The sequence below is a fragment of the Polyodon spathula genome, chromosome 4 (genome assembly GCF_017654505.1).
Source record: "Polyodon spathula isolate WHYD16114869_AA chromosome 4, ASM1765450v1, whole genome shotgun sequence".
Taxonomy (NCBI): Eukaryota; Metazoa; Chordata; class Actinopteri; order Acipenseriformes; family Polyodontidae; genus Polyodon; species Polyodon spathula.
In genome coordinates this window covers 48,727,579-48,755,117 of record NC_054537.1, presented here as the reverse complement: position 1 = coordinate 48,755,117, position 27,539 = coordinate 48,727,579, and the positions used below count along the sequence as shown (strand labels likewise).

At 38.6% G+C, this 27,539-nt stretch overlaps 1 protein-coding gene across 1 annotated transcript in view; it reads left to right on the top strand.

Annotated features, from left to right (window-relative positions):
- dnah5l (dynein, axonemal, heavy chain 5 like) overlaps positions 1-27,539 on the top strand; it is a 300,816-nt gene that overhangs the window by 25,479 nt on the left and 247,798 nt on the right. The window contains exons 9-24 of the mRNA XM_041248036.1: positions 1,404-1,590; positions 4,788-4,953; positions 5,038-5,131; positions 5,219-5,317; positions 5,556-5,737; positions 9,524-9,643; positions 10,108-10,309; positions 11,548-11,643; positions 11,956-12,129; positions 12,436-12,525; positions 15,019-15,174; positions 15,578-15,717; positions 21,568-21,719; positions 22,104-22,311; positions 26,328-26,415; positions 26,508-26,631. Coding sequence (XP_041103970.1) covers positions 1,404-1,590; positions 4,788-4,953; positions 5,038-5,131; positions 5,219-5,317; positions 5,556-5,737; positions 9,524-9,643; positions 10,108-10,309; positions 11,548-11,643; positions 11,956-12,129; positions 12,436-12,525; positions 15,019-15,174; positions 15,578-15,717; positions 21,568-21,719; positions 22,104-22,311; positions 26,328-26,415; positions 26,508-26,631 — 2,278 coding nt within the window. The remainder of the gene's footprint in view (positions 1-1,403; positions 1,591-4,787; positions 4,954-5,037; positions 5,132-5,218; positions 5,318-5,555; positions 5,738-9,523; positions 9,644-10,107; positions 10,310-11,547; positions 11,644-11,955; positions 12,130-12,435; positions 12,526-15,018; positions 15,175-15,577; positions 15,718-21,567; positions 21,720-22,103; positions 22,312-26,327; positions 26,416-26,507; positions 26,632-27,539) is intronic.

Genomic DNA, 27,539 nt, shown 5'->3' with positions numbered 1-27,539 from the left:
GCTCTCAAAAGTATTCACCCCCCTTGGACTTTTCTACATTTTATTGTGTTACAACATGGAATCAAAATGGATTTAATTAGGAGTTTTTGCCACTGACCAAGTCCATAATGTCAAAGTGAAAAATAAAATCTACAAATTGTTCTAAATTAATTACAAATACAAAACAGAAAATAATTGATTGCATAAGTATTCACCCCCTTGAGTCAATATTTGGTAGAGGCACCTTTGGCAGCAATTACAGCCATGAGTCTATTTGGATAAGTCTCTACCAGCTTTGCACATCTGGACACTGCAATTTTTGCCCATTCTTCTTTGCAAATTTCTCCCAGCTCAGCCATGAAAGACTGTAACTCCTTTAGAATTGCCATATGTCTCTTGGTGGCCTCCCTGACTAGTGCCCTTCTTGCCCGGATACTCAGTTTTTGAGGACGGCCTGTTCTAGACAGATTCACAGTTGTGCCGTATTCTCTCCATTTAATAAAAATTGATTTTACTGTGCTCCAGGGGATATTCAGGGCCTTGGAAATGTTCTTATATCCTACCCGATTGGTGCTTTTTAAGAACCGTATTCCAGATTTGCTTTGAATGTTCCTTCATCTTCATGATGTGGTTTTTATTAGGAAATGTACTAACCAACTGTGGGACCTCCCAGAGACAGGTGTATTTAACCTGAAATTATGTGAAACACCTTAATTGCACACAGGTGGACTCCATTCAACTAATTGTGTGACTTCTAAAGACAACTGGTTGCACCAGAGCTTATTTAGGTGTGTCATAGCAAAGGGGGTGAATACTTATGCAATCAATTATTTTCTGTTTTATATTTGGAATTAATTTAGAACAATTTGTAGATTTTATCTTTCACTTTGACATTATGGACTTTTTTGTGTTGATCAGTGACAAAAAAAATCCTAATTAAATCCATTTTGATTCCATGTTGTAACATAGTAAAATGTGTAAAAGTCCAAGGGGGGGCGAATACTTTTGAGAGCAACTGTATATATAATATTGTATTGTATATTTTTTGTATAAAGAATAGATTCACTACATAGCATTTTCTAATGTAAACATTATATTTCACAATTTCACATAATGTGTTTACTTTAGCCTTTGTATAATAAGAAAGTGTGGATTGAAACATTGGTAATACATTTTACATGCTTGTTTAGCATAACTGCTTGCAGTTCTTATCTTCTTTTAGTACAGCTTGAGTGAAGAGGCCAAAGCATGCTCCCTTTGGGTCCACAAAGCAAAATTCAAGAGAACATTGATTTCCTTAAGTTTATGTTCTTAATCTTTAACAGTTAAAAACTGTAATCTATTTACCCATTTTCTTTCTAGTTGAAATACTTTTTTCAGAGATATGTTTTAATCATCCTCTTCCATGTTATGTCAACTCACAGAACTGGGGAGCGGTAAAGGATGGTCTGAAGAATGTTCAGATACAGGAGTTCCTCAGTTCGGTGGATAAGTTTGTCTGCAGTCTGTCCTCAGCAAGGCAGAACATGGAGGGCAGATTCGAGCTTCAGACAGTGGATCTGGGGTATAATCTTGACAACCTTCAAAATCCTTCCGATTACATGATAGCAGGTATTACAACAATGTTTCTACCACTCTAAACTCCAAAGATCAGGGGCACTATTTCAATTGGAGGGGCAACCTTAATAATATAAAGGTTAAATGTTCAGCTTTTAAGTAATAATAATAATAATAATAATAATAATAATAATAATAATAATAATAATAATAATAATGCTTTGTGGGAAGACACATTTATACTATAAGGACAGATGCAACTGTACATATTAACAGGAAAAATAATGTGTGTGAAAACATGGATTGCAATTTATGACAAAATGGCGGCTGGTGACTATGATACCTTATTAATCTTTCAAACTATGCGTGGTACAATCAGGAACTGGAGATCTTACTTTGTTCCATTAAATTAGAGAGAGACAGAGCCATACTTATGTAAAATGGCAGTGGTATTTAATGGAACAAAGTAAGATCTCCAGTTCCTGATTGTACCACGCATAGTTTGAAAGATTAATAAGGTATCATAGTCACCAGCCGCCATTTTGTCATAAATTGCAATCCATGTTTTCACACACATTATTTTTCCTGTTAATATGTACAGTTGCATCTGTCCTTATGGTATAAATGTGTCTTCTCACAAAGCATAAGTATGGCTCTGTGTTGAGCGGGACTGTTTGGGACAGTTCAGGCTTTTCAACTCACAACCTAGTGCATTCTGGTAAGCGTAGTCCTGCTTCTCTTAAGGTATGAATGGTACCTGAGACAGGTAAAATGTACCAGAATGCACTGGGTTATGAGTTGAAAAGCCTGAACTGTCTCAAACAGTCCCGCTGAACACAGAGCTATATGGTCACCTTATGTACATGGCCGTGGAATTTAATAGAACAAAGTAAGATCGCCAGTTCCTGAAAGTAGATTTTTATTCAGGAGCAGCACTTACAATTGCTTTATTATTTTAATGAAGCCAATAACACATTTAATTGTAATCAGTTCCCAAAATGAAACAAACAGAATATTCTTTATTAATTATTGTCACAAACATCGAGCCTGCCGCACTGTGCTCAGGCAATGCGCTCTCTGTGTTACACCTACTACGAAACTTTCTTACACCATTAAAACTTTATCATTCAACTAAAACAATATACAGTAATTACTGTGCCTACAGACATTCTGGTTAATTATGAATGCAAAAGATAATCTTTACAAAAAGTAATGAAGTGAAACTCTGTAAGAATGATTTGTAGAAATGTTTTCCATGTGTTTCCAAGTGGAAAGTTTCCTCACCATTCTTAGACCTATGTAATAAAATGGTTTATTAATGGGTTACTCTCTCTATTTGACGCAAACTTGAAGATGACATTGTCCAAAGGGTAACTCCTTTGGTTTAAAAATAAAATGACACTCATTCTTAACTGACTAACACCATTCTCCATTTCACATCCCACCTTCAATCAACCTCACAATCCACAAATCCTTGTCTCGGCAGAGCCCGTACTAGGCAATCTGCAGCTTGCTGAAGCCTTACCAAGCTATGGTAATGCACCTTTCTGACATACGTGGTGCTGAATTTTAAACACGAAATGTTTCTGTGTCCAGAAAGAGGCGATTTAAACTTTAGAAGCAATCAATTAATGCTTTATTACACTCTTCTAAAACATCACAAATAAAATAGAATGAAAAATACAGCTGGTTAAAAATTAGGAAGAGCCTCACTTGCTTCACCTGCAGAGCTGCTACTGATATTGCAGTGATTTCAGGGTTCAAATGATGGAGGCTGAAGCAGGTGTAATTTGTTAAGACTCCAGCCATTTTTATTTTACAAAGAAATTAATAAAAGCAAGGGAAGGAAACTGGAAACAAAATAGACTAAACAATCCTCTTATTGCCCTGGAACATGTCAACTTTTAAGTTTTATTAGTAACTGTACTTTCAGTCTTTCTCTCAGACTCCTGGACTGCAGACCTGCTCGGATCTTTATAGCCTCCAGACTCCCGCCCCCACCTAACGCGGGACCACACCCAAAGCATTCACCCACTCAGGCTCCCACTCACTTTGCACGCCCTCCCTTAAAACCCCACCCTCCATGAACATGGTAACACAACAGACTCCCCCACCCCCCTGTTTCACATAGAGTCGTCACGTTATAATCAATAAAAACTGTATTTTTTCTTTACTGAGTAGCTAAGTTAGCTTGATTTCAGTCTGCGACTGATCAAAATCAAAGATTCACTTTTGTATTCAGTGTGGCAAAACACTGTACAAAAACACTGATAACAAACTGAGATTCTGTCTGAGAAGCATATATTAATAAATTAGCTAAACTTGTGTGGCTGGTTTGTTAAAATAATTAGCCAAAGTTACATTTTTGACGTAGCATGAGGAGGGCGATGGAAAATCCAGTGCCAGTCTGTCAGTTGTTCATCCTTGGTACTGTCCAGAGGAATGCTTTGTAAACTAGAGTGCAGCTCTTTTCCTGCCTCTAATAGGTGGAAGTTTGAACTGGTGGATTTAGTTTTTAGCAGTCATAGAATGGGGAAATTGTCAAATAGATGCAGGAACACAACCTATACATTATAGCTATATGTATTGTACCCCTGCTCAAGATGCTTTGCTTAGCACCTATGTAGCTGTTACTGATACTGTACTGGCTCCTAAGAGATTTACATTGTGGTGTATTAGAGCTGTAGGTTCTTTATTCTGTTGAAACAGGTTATTGTAATGGATATCATGTTTCCATCTATGTGTGAACCAAAGTTAATACATATTATTAAGACAGAACATCCTGATACACACACCACAGGTCCTGGGGTCCAAAAGATTGATAATAAAATCACCTTTCAAAAAAATCTATTTCCTTTTACATAAGCCACTTGACTTAAACCCCTACTTTAGCAGTCATTTAAACTGATTTACAAACTAGAGTAGCAAGTACAGATCACCAGAAAATAAAGGGGGATACTTTAGGCTTCCAGGGTTTATATAATGAAAACAACTACTATACACTACAGTGCTACAGTTTATGGACAAAACTGCCGCTAGGGAAGAGGTTGGAGAGAGACATTGTAGATATAGAGACATGGACAAAACTGAAATGCAGTTATCAAAATGTATTGTAAAGCACTTGACAAAATTTCATTTTTCAGTAATAAGCTTGACAGAAGTTTTGTCATGAAGCTGTTTTCTCACCAGGTAGAGTAGCACTCTTTGTCTTTTCCATTCCTGTAATAATCTTCACGCTTTCTGATTTCTAGCTGGTAACAGTGAAATGGTGGAGAAGCTGGAGGGAGTGCTGTTGCTGTGGGCAAAACAGATTGAGCAGGTTTTGACGGAGAGTGAGCAGATAAGGAAGGAAGCGGATGATATTGGTCCTTCAGCAGAGCTGGAGCACTGGAAGAAGAGAATGACAATTTTTAACAGGTTTATAATCTTCTGAGACTTAGATCTATGTAATAAAATGGTGTTGTAACAAAGAGCTCTTTATTAAGACTTTTTTTCTTTCAGTCTTCTGGATGAAATCAAGAGCTCTCATGTAAAACGAGTTGTGGGTACACTGCAGGTTGCGAAATCTAGAATTCTGAAGCACTGGAAAAAGCTGGTAAGTATAGTTTACATTCTACTTTTGTAAATTACATTAAAATGTGTTTGTACAGTTTAACCCTATTAAATATTGGTTTTCTTCTAGAATGGCAATATCACAGATGCAGCGAATGAAGCTAAAGACAATGTAAAATATCTGTATACGCTGGAAAAGTTCTTTGGCCCCCTTGGGAAGTGTTCACCTGTGAGTCTGCATGTCAAGCTGTTTTTGTTTCCTATTTTTTTTTTCAAGAATATAATATTGGTAGACCATTATGGTAGTTGGTTTATATGTATTATATGATACAATTAGATTTAACATTCACATACATACAAGTTTAATACAGCTAATAGAAGGAAAGAAAATGGATTAAATCCTCAGTTGCCAAGCCTTAATCGCACAACACCAAAAGGGCAGCATTATGATTTCTTCTTTTTTTCAGGCCAACATGGTGGAGCATATTCCTAGTCTAATGAATGGCATTCGGATGATTCACAGCATATCCCAGTACTACAATACTTCGGAACGCATGACGTCTCTCTTTGTGAAAATCACTAATCAGATGATCAGCACTTGCAGGGCATATCTTTGTCAAGGAGTTTCCAAAATCTGGGATCATGACAGGTAAATGCTCCTATACACCTCAGTAATCAGTGTAAAATGTGCAGAGCATTTAATGAAAAACGTTATATTCATAAATAGCATTAAAGTAATTGCAGCTAACAAAATAATTATATAAACCTTAGCAATTTTGCACTTCCATTAGCTACTTAAAGTAGGTCTCAAATGTGCATTTAAAAAAAAAAAAAAAATATAATATATATATATATATATATATATATATATATATATATATATATATATATATATATATGCATACAGTGGCTTGCAAAAGTATTCAGACCCCTGACCAATTCTCTCATTTTACCGAATTACAAATGGTACATTGAAATTTTGTTCTGTTTGATATTTTATTTTTAAACACTGAAACTCAGAATTATTGTAAGGTGACATTGGTTTTATGTTGGGAAATAGTTTTAAGAAAAAAAAAACTGAAATATCTTAATTGCATAAGTATTCAACCCCCACACATTAATATTTGGTAGATCCACCTTTCGCTGCAATAACAGCTTTAAGTCTTTTGGGGTAAGTATGTACCAGCTTTGCACACAGTGTCGGAGTGATTTTGGCCCATTCTTCTTGGCAGATTTGCTCCAGGTTGTTCAGGTTGGATGGACTACGCTTGTGGACCGCAATTTTCAAATAGTGCCACAGATTCTCAATGAAATTGAGATCAGGACTTTGACTGGGCCACTGTAGGACATTCACCTTTTTGTTCTTGAGCCACTCCAATGTTGCTTTGGCCTTGTGCTTGGGACCATTGTCCTGCTAAAAGGTGAATTTCCTTCCAAGCTTTAGTTTTTTAGTGGACAGAAGCAGATTCGCTTGCAGTATTTTCCTGTATTTTGCTCCATCCATTCTTCCTTAAATTGTTACAAGATGCCCAGTCCCTGCTGATGAGAAGCATCCACACAGCATGATGCTGCTATCATCATACTTCACTGTAGGGATGGTGTGTCTTGAGGCATGGGCAGTGTTAGGTTTGTGCCACACATAGCGCTTTGAGTTTTGGCCAAAAAGCTCTATCTTGGTCTCATCTGACCACCAAACCTTTTCCCACATCACAGCTGGGTCACTCTCATGCTTTCTGGCAAACTCCAGACATGCTTTCAGATGGTGCTTTTTGAGTAACGGCTTCTTTCTCGCCACCCTCCCATACAGGCCGGTGTTATGCAGAGCTCTTGATATGGTTGACTGGTGTACCATTACTCCACTCCCAACCACTGAACTCTGAAGCGCCTTCAAAGTGATTGTTGGCTTCTCTGTGGCTTCTCTCACAAGTCTCCTTGTTTGAGCGCTGAGTTTTGAGGGATGGCCTTTTCTTGGCAGTGCCTGGGTGGTGTGATGCAGCTTCCACTTCCTGATTATTGATCCAACTGTGCTCACTGGGATATCCAAACACTTGGATATTATTTTGTACCCTTTCCCTAATCTATGCATTTGTATTACTTTATCTCTAACTTCTGTAGAATGCTCTTTGGTCTTCATTTTCCTTAAGATTCACAGCCTTACCAATGATCCTTCAACAGTGGGGTTTTTAATCAGAAAACGAGTCCTCGTTAGGGCAATTTCTTTCATCAGTGCAAACTGGGAGCTTCCACAGCACAGGGGTTGAATACTTATGCAAGCAAGATATTTCAGTTTTTTATTTTTCTTAAAAATGTTTCCCAACATAAAACCAAAGTCACCTTACAATAACTGATTCTGAGTTTCAGTGTTTAAAAATTAAATATCAAACAGAACGAAATTTCAGTGTACCATTTGCAATTCAGCAATATGAGAGAATTAGTCAGGGGTCTGAATACTTTTGCAAGCCACTGTATATGTATATATATATATATATATATATATATAATATATATATATATATATATATATAGATAGATAGATAGATAGATAGATAGATAGATAGATAGATAGATAGATAGATAGATAGATAGAATCTGCATGCTTTCTGGCAAAGAAAAAAAAAACATTTAGTAGCACACATGTATTTTGGTAGTAGTTTAGGTTAAAAGAAGCTCTCAGTTTCTATGCCTTATTCTTGGGTTATCTGTTTGCCCTTCTTGGGTCATTTCAGGTCTGCAGTATCTTCTGGGTCAAAGCATGTTAGTGGCTGAAAGTATGTCAGTCAGTATATGAAGCAGTGATTGGTTATTGATAAGAAAGAAGCCAGTGAAGGGGTGGGAAGAATGTAACTCTCCAGGTGAAATGACCTACAATCATGGCTTGTAAAAAAGTATTCTTTAACCTAGAGTAGAACCAGATATCATGTTTTGAAATAAAAAGTACATGTTTGCTATTACATATATTTCTTTGAAAACTGCACATTTGACATTTAATGAAATTATTTTGTTAGCTACAATTATATTATGCAGCGTGCATTACACAACAACAGATATTGCAACTGCTAGATAGACTTTACTTTGACGGGACACTTAACAGTCACCTCAGTCAGTTTCTTACAGTACACTTGCTGTACAGGATATTGATGCTTAATATTGCAATAGCCAGACCCACAATATATTTTAAAAGAATACAACCCATACATGTACATATATATGAAATGGTTTTAACAATAATAGTATCAAATCATGTGCAAGTTCTCTGGTTTGCTAAGTTTGTTTTCACAAGGAAATAGCTGGAAAATAAGGAATGACATTAGGATGGGTCTCCTGTCGGGCCCGTGGGATTCCCATGGTATGGGAATAAATATATCTTTATGTTTGCGAGAATGGATGGAAACAGAAATGAAACAGTCAGGAACAGGTGGGACCCTTATAATGAGTTTTACATCTCTTGGGGATAGATGAGATCGGAACTGAAAGCTGTGGGAAAGGATGGCAGGAAGCAAGACTGAAGGCTGTGGGAAGAGCAGCCCCAAACTTTAGTTTGTCAGGAGAGCTACAATAACTTTACCGCCTGAATCGTTAACCACGCCCACGGTCGCATTTAATTTCAACTTATCTATATTAGATGTTGTAAAAAAGGATCAATATGAGATGTTTAAAATGAAACCAGTCAGTATATCCATATATTTACCAAGACAGTCACTATAACCCTTGTATCAGTGACAATCATTTTAATTGTCACACCCCATTTAGTGATGCCACTGGCCCACCCATTCAATTCAACACCACTGAATCTTGTTGTCGTTCATTGTAACTGGCATTAACTAACTTGCCTCCATAATTAGTGATCTAACAAATAGTTATCCAAATCAACTATCCAAGAACTTGTCCAGATTAAAAGTGGCAGAATCTCTTTCCAAACAGGTTAAAAGAAATCAGTCTTCTTTTTTTCTTAAATATTACGGGATGTGATGGGACAGGACATTTTTTGACAAGACGGGATGGGATGGGAATGAAAAAAAATGTACAGAACAATACGGGATGTGAAGAATTCTGGTGGGACAGGATGGGAACAAATTTTATTGACATTTTTTTTCGTAGAATGTGATAGGCCAGGAACATTTTTGATGGGACAGGATGGGATAGAACTCAAGTTTCAATAATAATTATAATAATAATAATAATAATAATGTAGAAACACACACGCACTGATGATGATGATGATGCTACTACTGACTACATGATGATGATGATGATGATGTTGTTGTTGTTGGAACACATATTACATTGGAATGTATTTGGAATCAAAATACCCATTTAGAGTTTTGCTGAGGTAGCAAAAGTAATACAAATACATTGGTATACGAAAAAAGATAAAGCAAAAGTGCTTCTCTTGTTTGTTTGTCTAACACAGTAATGAGCATAATTTATTTTTCAGGAGTGAGTTACTCAAGAAGATCCAAGAGTGCATCAAGCTGAACAAGGAATATCAGCAGTGCTTTCATCATGTGAGAGAGAAACTGAGAGAAAATCCCAGTGACAAACAGTTTGAGTTCAGGTAACATTTATGGAAATAGTTTAAACAAAAATAAACTTGTGAAGATATGTGATAGTACGACTAATAATAATATAAAAGGTGTTTTGTTGGTGTAAATGGTTGTACCTTTATTATACTTTAACATTCATTGATAAATGGTGTGCTATGTGGTATACCCAGCTTAGTTGATACTGATGAACATAGTTTTAATTTGAAGAGCCAAGGATAAAATGGTATATCCATTATTGATGTGGTTTTCAGTAAATAAGACTTTTTATTTTGGTCTATTTGACATTGTTCAGTGGCTTCATTAAAAAAACAAATAAACAAAAAAAAAAAAACTTTCAACATAGGGATATGTTACATTAATACTTTACAATTCATTTGTGTTTAAGTCTATTTTACAGTAGCTGGGTACTAATTACAGAAGTTGGGTAACCCGATTGCTGATGTAATACTAACATTTTTATTTTACACTATCCTAGTGAGAACTACATCTTTGGGAAGTTTGACACTTTCTGCAAACGCTTGGAGAAGCTGGCAGACATGATTAACACCATTGAGAACCTTTCTGATCTCCAGAATGTGAAAATTGAAGGGGTTGAAAAGATTTACCTCCGTTTTCAGACCATAGTGACAAACACCAAATCCAAGACCTATGATGTACTGGACCACAGAAAACAAGAGGTATTGCATTGCCACAGCTATTATATTGTTTAAACTGTGCTGTAATGCAGTGAGGTGGGCAAATAGTTTTACTCTCAAAATATTTTCTAGGTACTTTTGGACAAAAATAATTTTTTCTTTATCCAACATAGAATATCAATTTCATGTTGAATTAAATAGCTAACCTGCTGTATTTCTCGTAAAGTCTTGAAGATTCGGAAATATTAGCCGAAAAATGTCAAATAAGGATTAAATAGTAGTTCTCTCCTATAAAATATTATTGTGCTCAAACATGAACCAGAGCACTGTGAATAGTAGGAGTGACATGCAGAGAGGGCTTCTTCGCCTATGGATTAAATGTAACCAGTTGCCTCACATAGTGGGCACTTTGATTACAGAACCTCTCGTGTCTGGTTACACTAGTCAACGTCATCATAGCTTCAAACACTACCAAGAGCTGAGAAGAAGAACAAAAATTAATATCAGATAGCCTGTTTGGAATAAACTAAATAACACCATCATAACAGAAAATATTTCTGCTTAAAGTGATCAACAATACATGCATTTTCCTTTTACTTATTTCTACTGTTGTCTTTTTCTTATCTTCCAACCACTGGATTCTACCTTTATCCTACCTATGCAAATTCTGTATTTTACTAAATTTCACTCTGATATATTAAAGAGAAAAAATAGTCCGCACCCCGAAGTAGTCGAGGTGCAAGTTCACAAATCAAGCCACAAATCAATATTGAAAGAGTGAGCCGCACACTCAATTGCGCTCCAAAATGGTATGTCTTTAATTCATAAAAACATCACCAACGTTTCAACACAAAAGTGCCTTGGTTAGGGTGCACCCTGACGAAGGCACTTCTGTGTTGAAATGTTGGTGATACAGTATGTTTTTATGAATTCATTATATAATATATATATTAAAGATAACTTACTTTCTAACTTTAAGAAAGTCTACATTTTCCCCTCCCCTCTTAGTAACATAGGAGTATTTATTGAAGGTAGACCTATTCACTCCTATAGAGTGTAAATACCTGCTACATTGATAACAAGCACACACTCTTTTATCTCAATGGCACCTGTAAGAGATTTTCACACCATGCTCTGTGGTACATAATCATGTCACCAATGATGACGTTGAAGACAAGTTTTTTTTAGTAGCACTGCCTCAAACAGTACCTTGCAAAAATGGATTTTAATGCTAGCAAGGTATTTTATTTAAATGTATTTAACACCTTTCCTTTGCCTAGTTTGACAATGACTACACAGAGTTCAGATACCAGATCAATGGACTGTATCAATCCCTGCAGACATTTGTGGATTCCTGGTTTGAGCAGCCTTTGAGTGTGAGTCTTTTATTTATTGTATTGTTATGTGATGCACCATTTAAAAAAAAAAAAAAAAAAAAAACTGGTGGTGCTCTAGTTATATGGAAGAAGAATGAAGCCAAAAAGTTAAAAGGGTAGATGTGTCTGCTTTAAGGTTTGCAGCAGAAGACATCAATGGAAAATTGTAGGTGTGATCGCAATTTCTGACTTGATTTGGAATAAGGCACTTAATTTGATTAAATTCAGATGCAATCTCCTGTGAAATATCATTTGAAGAGGTACTGTGGCTGATTTTTGTTTTTTTTAGTTTATTTATGATTCTGTTTTCAGACGGAGAGAATGTTGGATCTCCTGGCCAAGTTTGAACAGATTGCTGGGGAGCAGCTTGACATGACAGATAAATACTTAGTCGTTTTGCAGCGCTATGGCAAAGACTTGGACCTTGTTCGCAAACTCTATCAGAAACAAAAGGATAACCCTCCAACTCCTCGCAATATACCTCCTGTGAGTTTATTGTTCCACTCAAAATCAGAACACCATTAATTATCTGAGGTATACAATGATGAAGATGACAGCAGCAGTGTTTTTCTAATTGATCCAGTGTCTTAAATGTTTAACCTTATAATCTGTGATTGAGTGTTATGGATGTATTTTGTTTATGAATGAATAACCATTATCATGTGACTTTGTTCATCTTTGTGTAAATATGTCAATTTCAATGACCTGACAGCTTTTTAACGGATGCAGTTGTGGGTGAAAAAATATTTACAGTATGCTTTTACTAGCATTTGGTATATTATTTATCTTTAGGTTGCTGGAAAGATCATGTGGGCCAGGCAGCTGTTTAGGAAGATTGATGGTCCAATGAAAGTTCTGAAAAAGAAAACGGAAATTATGAAGGTAATTTAATTTAATTTTACTGTTAGGTTAGTCCAAATCAAAAATCAGAAAGAGAAATAGACACTCTACATTTAAAATTAGGGGTTGCTTCAATATGTATTGGTATATTGTTTCTGTTTAGGGAAACAGCAGGAGTAATAGCCAAAATCTGCTTTTGTTGTCTCAATTGATGTTTTTTTAATCAATACAGAAGTTAGGCATGGCTTATCTGTCTCTCAGCTATATGCATTATATCTGTTATACCCCCGATCTTTGCTGGTGAAACATGGTGATGGGATATAAGATCTGTTAACTACTCATAGGCTACTTACAGCTAATGACATTACGTTTCAGCTATACTGGTATCTCAGCTTCCGGTGATTGGCCGGCATATTCGAAATCCTGTTGTTTACAATTTGTCTGTAGTTGTATTGAACGGTTTACAAAGATTTATTACTTGATTTTCACCTGCTGAGAGAAAGAGGATGAGTTGTACTTCTCAGGCACAACTGTGAAAACCTTGAATTATGAGTGATGAGGACATGATAGTGATCAATGCCGTTTACCCCTATGCTCCGCTTCAGCATGGGACAATTCATCAGAAAGTTTTCATGCATTTCCCGTGCATGAAGAGAAGAGAAAAATGTGGCCTACAGATATTCAAAGAGAGAAATTCAATCACTAGACATGCCAAAGTTTGCAGAAAGACCTCATTAAACCAGCACCAGGCCGTCAGAGGCTGCATCAGACACTGTTCCAGTTCTGTTTGACTGGAATCACTACTCCTTGCCGTCCCAAGACTCGGTGTGTGGGACTGAAGACAAAAGCCAGTACAGAGTCCAGAAGAAGAAATGGACTGTACTTGTGCAGTGCAGTGTCACCATTATTGTTCAAAACCTGAGCCATCAGCCTTGATTTATGCATTTCTAAAAACAAGGAGTTGTCAAGGAGATTAAGATTTTAAAGCATAAGCTAGAAGAGATAGCCCTGAGTCAAAATTTTGGTCTCCAAAGTTTGCGGGCTCCGATGAGTCCATCCGATTGTACACACAGCTATTATTATTCACTTAATGTAAGCAAAAACTATTCTGTATTTAATTTAAAGTTTATACGTTTATATGATGTAGTGCACGTTCTTGATCAAGTATATTTATATACACACATTTTTGTACTGGGCATTAGCTATTTAAATTCGATGCATGCAAATATTTACAAATGCTCACAGTAGAATTTTTCTAATGATAATGTTGTCAAACTGTACAATTGTGTATTCATTTTTATTCTTAAATACAAAGAATAGTACTTTTATATTATTAATAATAATAATAATAATAATAATAATAATAATAATAATAATAATAATAATAATGAGTGGGGGATGGAGGGGGTAATGCTGGGATGCCAGAATCACTGTTGAGCCCTCTTGAGGTGTCGTGGGCTAGTCGACGAAACACAGAGGACGGAAGGTGCCCGCTTGAAGACCCCAGAGATGTCCCCTGCTTTGCTCAATCCAGACGGTTGTCATGCTGATGCGCTGGGGAGACCACACTGTGATTGATCCCCGAAGCCAGCATCACAGCAGTTGTTTGTGCTGATGTGCTGGGCAGGCAAAATAAGCTGATCCCTGAAGCCAGCATTACACTTCAGCCATCAACACAAGGCAGAAGGATATCTACATCATCAGATGGAAAGAAACGCAAATGGATGGAGTTGCAGATGGATCACATTAGTTCACTGTAAAACTACGTCTTAGTTGGTGCTTATCTTGGCAAGAGCCAAGTTCAAATCAGCATGAAGTTTTAACATCTACTCTCATGTAATGGAAATCATAACAATGTGTGTAGCACATCTCAAAGCACTTTACAATATATATTTACAATATATACAACAACACACTCATGCATAATCAGAGCAGACTTTGCATATTAAAACACAGCATACATACAAGTTCAACAAATGCATAATTAAGTAAGCTGTAAGGCCAATTTAAAGAAAATGTTTTTAAGCGTTTGATCGCCTATGTGTTCAGTGGCCTGCAGATTGCAAACTTAGTTGTAAACACATTAAACACAAAAAAAAAGAGACAAGAAACGAATACTAATTGAAACAGTTTAAAATTCAGTCTAGCCAAGTTGAATTAAAAAGAAAAAAATGAATTAAAATAAATACATCAACAAAAATGTAATAACTCCCCTTTGTAGTCAGAGAGAACCCCTTTTCTAACTTGCTTGATGGAGCTTTGCATGAGGCTTTTGCAATCCTTAGCATGCTAACGTCGTTGTTAACATCGGAAGGTCTTGAAGAAATCTCATATAAAATTTGATGGTCTCACTGGTGAAAATAAAAATTATAAAAGTGGCTACATTTACTCAAAATCAGCCGTTTTGAATGCAACCCACTTGGTGACCATTAGGAAGTCAGTTACCCATTAAAAGCTGTATGATACCCTGGTGGTCTTTAGCTTTTTAACCCATGGCTGCTAATTAACGACACACATTTATGTTGATGTCGCCAGGTTCCTGAAATGAAGAAGATCATTCGGAACTACAACAAAATGGCTGCTGTCCTGCTGGAGTTTGAGTTGCTGTATCACCGGGGCTGGTGCCAGGCAGCAGAACTAGGCCGACAAGGGCTCAGCGCCTCCCTCCTTGTTAGGCATCCTGAGAGCAAGGTAGAGGTCCTGCCTAAGAACTTAAGAAACTATTTTATATCCCATCATTAAATATAATAGACATCAACTTCCCAACTTAGTGAAAACTTATGTTGCATACTACTGCATTACCTATTGTGTGTTACTGTACATAATGTATTTTTCTATCCAATGGTCTGCAATTAGACTGTGTGACTTACACTGTATTGTATTTGTGGAAACAATACTCTATACCCTGAATTAAAGTAAAAACAAATAAATAAATAACAAGCAAAGTTAAGTTCACTGTTTCTAAAATGTAAACGATTTCCAAATAATTAGACTTTAAAAGGTGAATGCATCAGTGTTTTTTCATTCAATCTCACCTCCTTGTTGTGTGTGTGTGTGTGTGTGTGTGTGTGTGTGTCTGACTTTTCTTTTTTAGGAACTCTATGTAAATTTTGATCCAGTGGTACTGGAAGTTCTTTATGAAGCCAAGTACCTGTACAAAATGGGCTACGAAGTGCCAGAAGTTGTTCTCAACATGTGTTCAAATGAAGATAAAATCAAGGCGCATCAAATCAAGTATGGGGATCTACGTATCATTTAATACTATACTTTAAGAATATTCTTGTTATTTTTACATTTTGTGATCGGTGCCAACTGTAACCTATAGTTAACCATATAATATAAAATTACAGTAGATGGACCTTATTAGCAATCTCTTGGTTCCCAGCAAAAAGCTGTTATTAACCGAACGTTGTTATGTGAAAAGCCACATTTTCAAGTGTATGTATATGAAAAACAATGTATACTGTAGTTGTAGAAACAGCACTGAAATACACGTCTTGGTTCATTGCAGTGTTAAAAAATAAACATGAAAAACACCAAATATCAAAACAAACAACTGTTTACTAGTACTACATGGATGTGTAAAACAAAAAATTACACACAGTACTGTATTGTGCACATAGTACTACAACAATGTACTATCAATATCCTTAACAGCAGTAAACAAACCTGGTATACAGGACTTACATTTAATACAGAAGCATCATTTAAAAAACAAAAAAAAAGTTGTCCAATGTTGTTTGTTATTTTTACAATTCTCCACCTCCAGCTGTAAATTCACTCTTAATTTTGTGTGCAGCTTCGTAGCCAATTTCAAAATGCGGGATACAACAGATTGACAGGCCAAACTTTTCTGCTAGCCGTACTTGTTTAGCACCCGGTTCACGTAGTGCCTCCAGAATCCAAACTTTAACGGCTGTAGGAAGATCTACACGTTTTGAAGCCATGATAGAAAACAATCAGACTCAATAAATGTACAGCTGCGTTATGAACCCTAAATAGACTCAGCGATGCGTGCGCGTGATGTATTCGTGTATTTGCCGTAGCCATAGAAATTGTAAAAAAGTTGTTATTAAGCGGCAGATAGTTGCTAATATCCGAAATCCATTAACATTAAAGTCTATGGAACGGGATTGGTTCCCGTGAAAGTGTTGTTAATAACCGAAAGTTGTCTTTATCAGGGTTGCTAATAACCGGCATCTACTGTATTTAAAAACATGACATATCACTTTCCAAGATCATCATTTTTTTCAAAATATACATAATTTGGATTGCATTTTTAAAGTCACTGTGTCCCAAAAGCAACATTGTAGTGCATATATACTAAAATAAAATGTTTGACTCGAAGTCTAGGAAGCCTAGAAAATGTATTTTAATATTATTAGCCTACCATTTAGTTTTTTTTTTTTTTTAGAGTTATGCATTAATGTTCTAGTACATCCCTTTACCCTGCACTGCTACATCAGAAACACGACCCTGATGGCTTTTTAGTTTGCTTAAATTCCCTAAATACTGTATATGCCGAGCATCAAAAGAAACATTAGTTTACCTACAGTTAACCTGGTTCCCTGAAAGAGAATATGGCCACCAAAACATCATTACGGGATACACTCTTGCCTATCGGTAGGTGTCACTGAGCTCTTACTATTAAAGTAAAAGCTGGCACCATCATACGCAGCTGAGACTGTGTCCGCAATCCAATGTGACAGTCGCTGTTTCGAGAGGGGCTGCCCCAGGGTCCGTGTCCCATGGCAGACGAAGAGCTGGTCAGACAGCGCTCTCGTCCTATCCACATAACATCTCAATATCCGTATCAGGGAAAGGTGGTTCAACTACTTATCCTCCTCCGTAGCAAACCTAGAAGGATGCAGTCACAGAGCGCTTCAGACAAACCTGGTAGCCAGAAAATGTGCGCCTGAGGACACTGAGTCAACGGGGCATGGCAAGCAGATATAGCCACTAGGTAAACCTTCAGTGTGCAAGGTGAGCTACCAGCCTCAAGCAGATCTTGCAGAAACTGCAAGATGACAGGCATGGGACAGAAGATTTGATCATGACCGTTAGTACGGCACCAATCTTGAAAATATTTCCACTTATAGGCATACAGTTCTAGGCATACCTTCTGCAGCGTACCCACGACCACGTCTGACAGCCCCAAGGCTGACCAGCGGTCCCTTGCAGGGGCCAGACCCACAACTGGAGCCTGCTTGACTCCGGATGCCAAAGTGTGCCTCCCGTCTGGCTGAGATCTCAGCGAGGCGGGATCTCCTAGGGCAGGCCGTTCAATAAAGGCACAGGGATGAAAACCAGATTCTCCTGGGCCACCTGGGGGCCACTAGGAGAACTGACGCCTTCTCTGACCGGACCTTATTGAGAAAGGCAGGGAGTAATGGCAGAGGCGGGAATGCGTAAAGGAGCGCTCTGGGCCATACATGGGCTAGGGCGTCGACGCCGAGTGGACCGCCGCAGCGGTGGAGGGATTACCATAGGGGGCAGTGTGTCGTCTCTGCTGCGGCGAAGAGATTGACCTGCACCTTCCCGAAACGTTCCCAAGTTCCCAACTCCGATGGATGCAGGCCCTCCCTCGAGAGGAGGTCCGCTGCCCGATTCTCCACGCCTGGAACATGGTTCGCCCGAAGGGACAGTAGGTACTGTTGAGCCCAAATTAGAGGCCTGAAGGCTAGACGATGCAACCCTGGGGACCGAAGGCCATCCTGGTGGTTACAAACGCCACCACTGATGTATTGTCTGTGTGGATCAGCACATGACTGTTCCGCACCACAGGTAGGAAGTGCTGGAGGACAAGGAACGCTGCCTGCAGCTCCAGCATATTGATATGCAGGGATGTCCAATAGCCCGACCAGGGCCTGCTAACTCCTCTGCCTTCGCAGACCATGCCCCAAGTTGGAGGCATCCGTCATCACCACCCTGCAGCCACTCCCATTCTGACTCCTTGGCGCAGGTGAGAGGGAATCCTCCACCAGTGCAGGGCCGCCGTACACGCGAGGCACACTGTCAGCCGACGGTGCCTGTCGCATTTGGTATGTAACCGGAATACATTAAGCCACACCTGTAGCGGACACATGTGCAATAAACCTATGGCTCGATGGCTGATACTGCTGCTGCCATCAGATCCAGTAGTTGCTGGCAGAAAAAAAGGGGCAAGATGCTCTGTCACTAGTGCCGTGTGGGCCACCGCTCCCTTCCGCGACTGGGAACAGATCAACCAGTCATCGAGGTAACTCATCACTCTGACTCCTTGAAGCTGCAAGGGGGTGAGGATAGCATCTACGCACTTTGAAAACGTACGGGAGCTAGGGATAGGCCGAGCGACAGCACGGAAATCTCATACACGCTGCCCTGAAAGGCGAAGTGGAGATATTTCCTGTGCTGTGGATGAATGGGAACGTGAAAATAAGCGTCCCTTAAGTCCAACCAGTCACCCGGCCATACAGACTGGAGTATGTGACGATGAGTCAGCATGTGGAACCCTTTCTGTTTCGGTTGAGAAACCACAAGTCCAGGATGGGGCAAAAGCCACCGTCCCTCTTCGGTACCAGAAAGTTTCTCGAGTAGAACCCCTCTCTGAGATTGTTATGAATGTTGTGCTTGTCCAGCAAGGCTGCTACTTCGGTCTAGAGCACCGAGGCCTGAAGCAGATCTGTCACATGTGTAGTCGTGATGCCGCGAAAAGGAGGGGGTCCCAAGCGAAACTGAAGCACGTAACCATATTGTACGGTTGTGAGCACCAACACATCTCTCCAAAAGCTTCATGATCCGACCGATCTGAGCTTTCATGTCCATGATGTCCCACGCCTGCTGGAACTTCTTCACCCGTCTAGCCAGAGGTGATGGGGAGCGGCTGCGGGTGGATACAGATACCTGTGCACAGGGGATCTCCCCGAAGGGGCTCTGTGATGGCGTCAGGAAGAATGCCCTGAGCAACTCTCACCAGGTGATTCGCGAGCACTCATGGCTGAAAAGCCACACAGAAGTCGCAGGACCCTTTCAGGGCTGAGGCGGCATGATCAGGGCCTAGGCACCGAGGGCATATGTTGCGCCTGTCCTCTTGAGGGATATTCGTCTCACAAGCCTCACAGGCATGGAAGCCAGCCCTGACTGTCATAGTGCGGGGTAGACTGACCACCATGCGCACTGAGCACCATGTGCACCGTGGGCACCGGGTCTAAGGAGCACCTAGTACCGTGCAGATACCGCATGCACTGAGCACCGCGTGCACCGAGTACCGTACAGAGCCAGGCACCACGTGCACTGAGAGCACCGAGTACCGTACAGCACCGGAGCGCTAGCCTGTATTGGTACAGCGAGTCAATAAGCACCGTGCGCATCGTGGTACTGAAGTAGCACAGGCAGAGTCTTGCGCACCGTGGTATTAAAAAACACCGGGGCAGCTAGGCACTGTGCCTACCTTGCCCACCTGAGCAGCGTGTAGTGTACAACAGGGGGACTGGGCCGAAGTCGCGGCGGGTGATCGACTTTCACACACAGTAATACAAAACAGTTTTTAAATACAAAAAAATATTACAGGACAGATGGGGGAGAGCACACTGTCTGTTGATTGAGAGACCTACACCAGAGGTGAAGGCCCGTGCAGCCCGCCTACTTCTCAACCCAACAATGAAGCCTTGGTTAGGAGTAAATGGCTGGCCCGGCTGAAGCAGCCGCGCTGCGGCTAGTCCTGTGCGCAAGCATGGGGACGTGTAGCTACAATCAAAACAAGGCCCAACCTGCGGCCCGCAGGCGGCTGGTGGGCTAACTCGACAACGGGGGCAAGGCAAGCCCAGCCCCGTGGAGTAACAGCGCTCTCCGAAGCAAGAAAAGGTAAACACACACACAATTCTTAACAATAATACTTACCGTACTAAGACGGACCGACAGAAACAAGCAGCCTGACATGCGGAGCAAGCAGGTGCTGATAGTTAGAAACAGAATAAAAAGGCTATGAATGTAAAATTACTGATTCTGGGAAAAACGGCGAAGGCCAGTTTTCAGCACGAAGTGCAGGGGATCTAGCAGTAGCTTACACAGCACTTTTTAGAAGAAAAAGGCTCAATGCAACACAGAGAGGTCTTACTGTACCAATCATGAGAAGTGAAAAGAGAGCCAGTCTCCCCTGCGTGACTTTTAAGTAACCTCGGGAAGCGGGACTGAGGGGGTCACCGAGGGGAGAGGGCCTATCGGCAGCGTTGGTAGTGAGAGCTCAGCGACACCTACCAATAGGCAGGAGTGTATCCCATAACAATGTTTTGGTGGCCATCTTCAAATTGAAAGGGAACTTATCACTTATATTTGAGCAACAAAAGAAACATATCACTCAATTTGAGCATTAAAATAAACTGCCACTTATATTTGGATAAAATTTACTAGATGTGATCGAAAAATGACAAACTGTTTCAGAGCAGGTGCAGTGACTTTTTATTGTGCTGATTAACAAGTGACATTACGAAGATGCTGCAAAATGATCTGTTGATCTTGAGCAGATGTTGTGACTCTTGGTCTCCCAGTTCGTGGCCTGTCATTAACAGTGTGTGTCTGGTTATACCGTCTCGCCAGGTTTGAAATTGATGGCTGTGAGCACCCAAGATGGCGAGTCACAGTACACTGCCGTAGTCCAGCCTCCAAAATACCAATTGCACGAAGGCACTACTCTCTTGACAGACGTGGCTTATTGTTTTTTTCTGTAATTTTCTTTATTGCTTGTATTCAAGATTGCAATTCAACAGCTGAAATCACTCCATATCCAGTGTCCAATCAACGGTCTCACTCAAGGGTGTCATGGTCAAGGATGAATGATCGAGTGATTAAAAAGAAACCAAAAACATTTTGTCTATGTCCATCAATTATATACCTTATTTTTTTTCAAAAATAAATGTGTTTTAATATTGATAAGTTTCTTTGATGCACGGTATAGTTGTATTTGTTGGCAAAGGAGCTACCTCCCCACTTGAAGCCTTCTACATGCAGCAACAGGGGGTTATGAAAATATTCAACATGCTCTGGTGTAGTTCAAAGTTCAATAGTTACCAGAGTTAATTATTTGATTACAATGTTATTGTCTTCCAGACTGCAAGAAATGTTACAAGACTATGAAAGTGCTGTGAACAAGATCCCTGCCATGATCAAACCACTTATGCAGCAGTTTATGGGAAGGGTAGAAGAAGCCCTTTCACCTGGACTCACCATGTTGTCATGGACCTCCCTAAACATTGAAAGATGTACGCTTGCATTTTCTCAATACAGTACTTGATGGCTTTAGATAGTGTATTTCAGTTTCTTCCAGGGACTCTTTCAAAGTTTCTTTTTTTAATTCAGTGCTTGTATACTAGAGACTGTAATCCTCTGGTTGTCCAATGACAATACATGTCATGTACCTCCCATTTTGTACAATACTTCTGTATTATCCCAAAACAGTATTTTTTTTTTTTACATGGGTTGTCCATGGCTACTACTAAAATAATTACAAAAATGCAATTTAAATGCATCAGTTGTACATGTTTGTGCTGTAAAATGTGATCAAAGTGAAACCAAAGCATTTAATCAATATGTTTACTATTTAATAAATATATAACTTTATATCATTACATTTTCTGTCTTGACAGTCATTGGCAATGTGTACAGTACGCTGACAGAGCTGGAACAGACTGTGAAAGAAGCTGGTGACACGCTGGACTGTCGGATTGAACATATCCTGCTGGCCATGTCCTCCACTCCTCTGGTCGACCTGCCTGAAGAGGAACCTACTGATGTGTATGCCTTCCATGAAATGACCCAGAATGTTGTGACCTTGGCGGCAGACACTTTGATCATGTATGTTCAAAACACATTATCATGGATCCATTGTTATGTACCTGTTCTTTTGGCATTTAAACCTTCTCGTTGAAAGCAGACTAGTCTTTGCTTTAAGTCGTCCTGTTGCTTTTATGTTCTTTTAAGTTTTCACTTCCACAGTAAATACGTTATTTGTCCCCATAGTGTGCCACGATAGAAATATCACATTGCTCTATTACAATCTTTCAGCATTTTACAACAAAATAACATTGAAATAATGTATGGATATAATCGGTAAGAAAACAGTTTACTAAAAAACTAAGAAAACCTGACGGTTTTTAATTGTTCTTAATGTTAGCGATTCAGTAGGCTTCGTGTATTTGTCTTTGGTGTCAGTATAACAGACGTTTTATTTTTTCAGTCTATCTCTGGATCATGCCATTCACACTGACCCAGCATCAAAATTAATGAGATATTATTGGGGGACATATGTTGTGTCTGACACGTCTGAATGTATGGCATAACAGTGTTTGTATTAGTGAGGGACTACTGTATAGGTTTGAAAAGAGGGGTATAACTAGCGTACAAAAATGTAAAAACATTTAATGTTTTTTTTTGTACACACAAGGTTTAAATTATTTAATTTTATTTCAGGAAGTTTCAGACAAAATAACTTCTTCAGCTGTGTAAAAAGAAAAGTAAACACAATGCGGTAAAGTTATTCTTTTTAAGGAGTTCTGTGGATGATTTCACGATTGTCAGAATGGAATGTGTATTCCAAGAGCTTCTAAAGTTCCTAGTTTGAAGATAAACTCACGTTCCCTTTGTTTCTGAGCCACATTTGTTTCCTAGCACTGACTGATCCCACGTGTCAGGCTAATGGAAATGTGGTGGTGTTCATTTGAATGCTTCGTAAATGTTCCACAAAGTCGTCTGCTAAATGCCTTGTAGTTTCCCAAATATACAGTGAGATATACTAATCTTGCACACAGTGCAGCATACTAATCTTTTATAAGTGTGTCTAAAAGGTTCTTATATGCTGAATGATGATTTTGTGCCTCTGACCTCTGTTTGGGTGTTGATTTATTTATAGAACATAAGAACATAAGAAAGCTTACAAACGAGAGGAGGCCATTCGGCCCATCTTGCTCGTTTGGTTGTTAGTAGCTTACTGATCCCAGAATCTCATCAAGCAGCTTTTTGAAGGATCCCAGGATGTTAGCTTCAACAACATTACTGGGGAGTTGATTCCAGACCCTCACGATTCTCTGTGTAAAAAAGTGCCTCCTATTTTCTGTTCTGAATGCCCCTCTGTCTAATCTCCATTTGTGACCCCTGGTCCTTGTTTCTTTTTTCAGGTCGTAAAAGTTCCTTGGGTCGACATTGTCAATACCTTTTAGTATTCTGAATGCTTGAATTAGGTGGCCGCGTAGTCTTCTTTGTTCAAGACTGAACAGATTCAGTTCTTTTAGCCTGTCTGCATATGACATGCCTTTTAAGCCCGGAATAATTCTGGCCGCTCTTCTTTGCACTCTTTCTAGAGCAGCAATATCTTTTTTATAGCGAGGTGACCAGAACTGCACACAATATTCAATATGAGGTCTTACTAATGCATTGTACAGTTTTAACATTACTTCCCTTGATTTAAATTCAACACTTTTCACAATGTATCCAAGCATCTTGTTAGCCTTTTTTTATAGCTTCCCCACATTGTCTAGATGAAGACATTTCTGAGTCAACAAAAACTCCTAGGTCTTTTTCATAGATTCCTTCTCCAATTTCAGTATCTCCCATATGATATTTATAATGCACATTTTTATTTCCTGCGTGCAGTACCTTACACTTTTCTCTCTTAAATGTCATTTGGCATGTGTCTGCCCAGTTCTGAATCTTGTCTAGATCATTTTGAATGACCTTTGCTGCTGCAACAGTGTTTGCCGCTCCTCCTATTTTTGTGTCGTCTGCAAATTTAACAAGTTTACTTACTATACCAGAATCTAAATCATTAATGTAGATTAGGAATAGCAGAGGACCTAATACTGATCCCTGTGGTACTCCGCTGGTTTCCACACTCCATTCTGAGGTTTTTCCTCTAATCAGTACTTTCTGTTTTCTACATGTTAACAACTCCCTAATCCATGTACATGTGTTTCTTTGAATCCCTACTGTGTTCAGTTTGAGAATTAATCTTTTGTGCGGGACTTTGTCAAAAGCTTTCTGGAAATCTAAATAAACCATGTCATATGCTTTGCAATTATCCATTATCGATGTTGCATCCTCAAAAAAATCAAGCAAGTTAGTTAGACACGATCTCCCTTTCCTAAAACCATGTTGACTGTCTCCCAGGACCTTGTTACCATACAGGTAATTTTCCATTTTGGATCTTATTATAGTTTCCATAAGTTTGCATATAATAGAAGTCAGGCTTACTGGTCTGTAGTTACCTGGTTCAGTTTTGTTTCTCTTTTTGTGGATAGGTATTACGTTTGTAATTTTCCAGTCTGTCGGTACCATCCCTGTGTCAAGAGACTGTTGCATGATCTTGGTTAGCGGTAGGTAGTTTGTGGTCTATTGCATGGAAGTGTGCCTTTTAAAAGTTCCCCAGAAGGACAAATCTCACTGTGGCCTACATATTATCTTAGATTCTTATCTCTTCTGTATAATATCAGTGGCGGTCTTGAAAATAGGCCCTTTAGATGGGACTTACGGTAAAAGTTTAAAGTTTATTTGTATTATTTTCTGTATTTCTCTGTTGGTATGGTGATAATTGAGGACCAGAAGAACTCTGTCATCTGCATGTTATTTACTGTTATTACCAGTGTATAAAGCATCCTTCCTGTTTATATTGTAAATGCAGGATTTAGCTTCAGTGATCATCTCGTCTGGAAAATCACAATTTCTAAACACACATTTTCTCACTTTTGGTGAAAAGGTCTCGGTCATCGGTGCAAATTGGGAATAGGGAGTCATCACAACAAGCCTTTGGGTGTACTGCAGATACGAATAAAAATCAGTGGGTTTGTAGCAGATAGTGGTGTTCATGGTAGAATTCAAAGCTGTGATGGAAATGTCTAGAAATGACACACTGGTACCCATTTCTAAGATGTTTATGTGTGTTCCAGAGCGGGGTAGAAATTTGCTATGACTGAATGTATTGGTTTTTAAAATTTCTGTCATCAGAATGGGACATGCAGATTTCTAGTGCAGTTCAATTGCTATGTACATTTTTTTAAAAGTTCACTTAGTCGTATTTTCAATAAAATGCATAGTACTTTTAAATGTAAAACACTTTTCTGCGTATATATTAAATACAGTATACAAATGTCAATGGTGCTCAATCACTGAGGAAAATACATCAAAACAAGTCCTTGTGGGTAAGCAACATGTTTTATGATCATGATTATGTTTACTCAAGGTTGCAGAGTCCTATTTTACTATAATATACTTGAGAAGCGATCGCCTCGTGAGGGTGCCTAGTTTAACAGCTGTGCGGTGTTACTTGTAATGGTCTTTGAATCAAAATGACATTACAGTATAGTATTTTACTACCGCTGCATTTAAGCATCTGAGGCTTATTTATTTTCTGTTGTGGTGCAGATCTCAGTTTTTCATTAAGCACAGATGCAACTTTTATGTCTAAAATATGTTTCTCATGCAGTACACTGTATCATACTACTGTATCAACGGTCATGTATATATATATATATATATATATATATATATATATATATATATATATATATATATATATATATATATAATATAGCAATATATATATATATGGGTATATATTATATATAAATTCAGCCTAGATTGAAAATCTTAGGACGGAAGGTAACGTTTTCAGTATAATCTTTTTCAGATTAGAAAACTCAACATATTTCATGCTAAAATATTTCTAGTTGCTAAAATACATGCTCTTGAACTATGTAGGCCAACAAGGAGACATTCAAGTTTGACACGAATAAGGAAAACAGCACGCTGAGTATGCTTGCTCTAATTGATGATCCATTTGGATGGATGACTCCTTACACTTTACAGTTGTTTCCTTACAGACAAAGCCAACAAGTTGAGAGATCCATGCATGAACTGATTGAGGCTCTTAAGAAGAAGATGAAACCAGCAGAAAAGGTCAACCTGCAGGTAGACAAGTCACATTTAATAAAATAAAACTGTAGCCTTCAGTGGTGTTTTTACCCAAGCTCTCTAACAACGTTGCTTTTGTACCACCTCAGGACACATATCAATGTCTGCACCCTGACACCAAACAGAAGACTCGCTGCCAGGAGTGCTTGCCCTGCTGCTTCTACAACATGATGGGGCAGGTCTGTCAGAAGAACACAGATGCTCTGGTCAAATGTAAGCGAATTAGCTGCCACCGTACATATTTCAAATAATTCAATACCGGTGTCACGGGAAATAAGTTAGCCGTGAAATAAGTTAGCGTTTACCTTTTTAAGTGTTTCTGCGCACGCGCAAATTTTAGAACTTAAAGGCCAGATTAAGCCGTCTCCATTTACTGGGGGTAAACTAATTCAGAAAATTGTTTTACTTTTAAAAATGTTGTCAGGATCTTTATTAAAGCTACGTTATATGTGGTTAAAATCGAAAACACATTGTTATAATATTAATAACACTTTTTATTGTATCATGTTGGATTGTATTTATAATAGCAGTTAACTTTAAGCTACTGCAAAGACGTGGTTGTGCGATTTATTTTTATGTGCAATTATATTTGTGTTAAATCGTTATAATAACACTTTTTAAATAATATGACAATATCAATTATTTAACATTCCCAGTTTAAACCATCATCAGCGTTGTTATTTGAAGTTTGTAATCACCAGATAGTTACATTAGTTTTTTGTACAAATATTACCGAAAGAGAAATAAATACGATATTCTGTATATTGGTTACGACATATCAGAAACAATTAAGCATTAAGATTTATTTTTATGTGCAATTAGATTATTACAACTGTCAAGTCACAAACCCCTCCCCTCTTTAATGTATACTGCCCAGGCCCACCCCCAAAAAGGCGCAAAATCTAAAACAATTTTTTTAATAAAATATATAAAAAAAAAAAACCAGACCGCCTCACAAGCATCGATCTGTAAGTACTGCACTATAATTTATCATTAATAATAAAGGTGTGTGTATAATTTTCCATATATATCATGAAGTCTGCGTGTTTCTTCGTATGATCGTATGAAAGTATGCATAGAAAGCCAATTGTTTTGTGCATTTATCAAATGATCTATCTCTT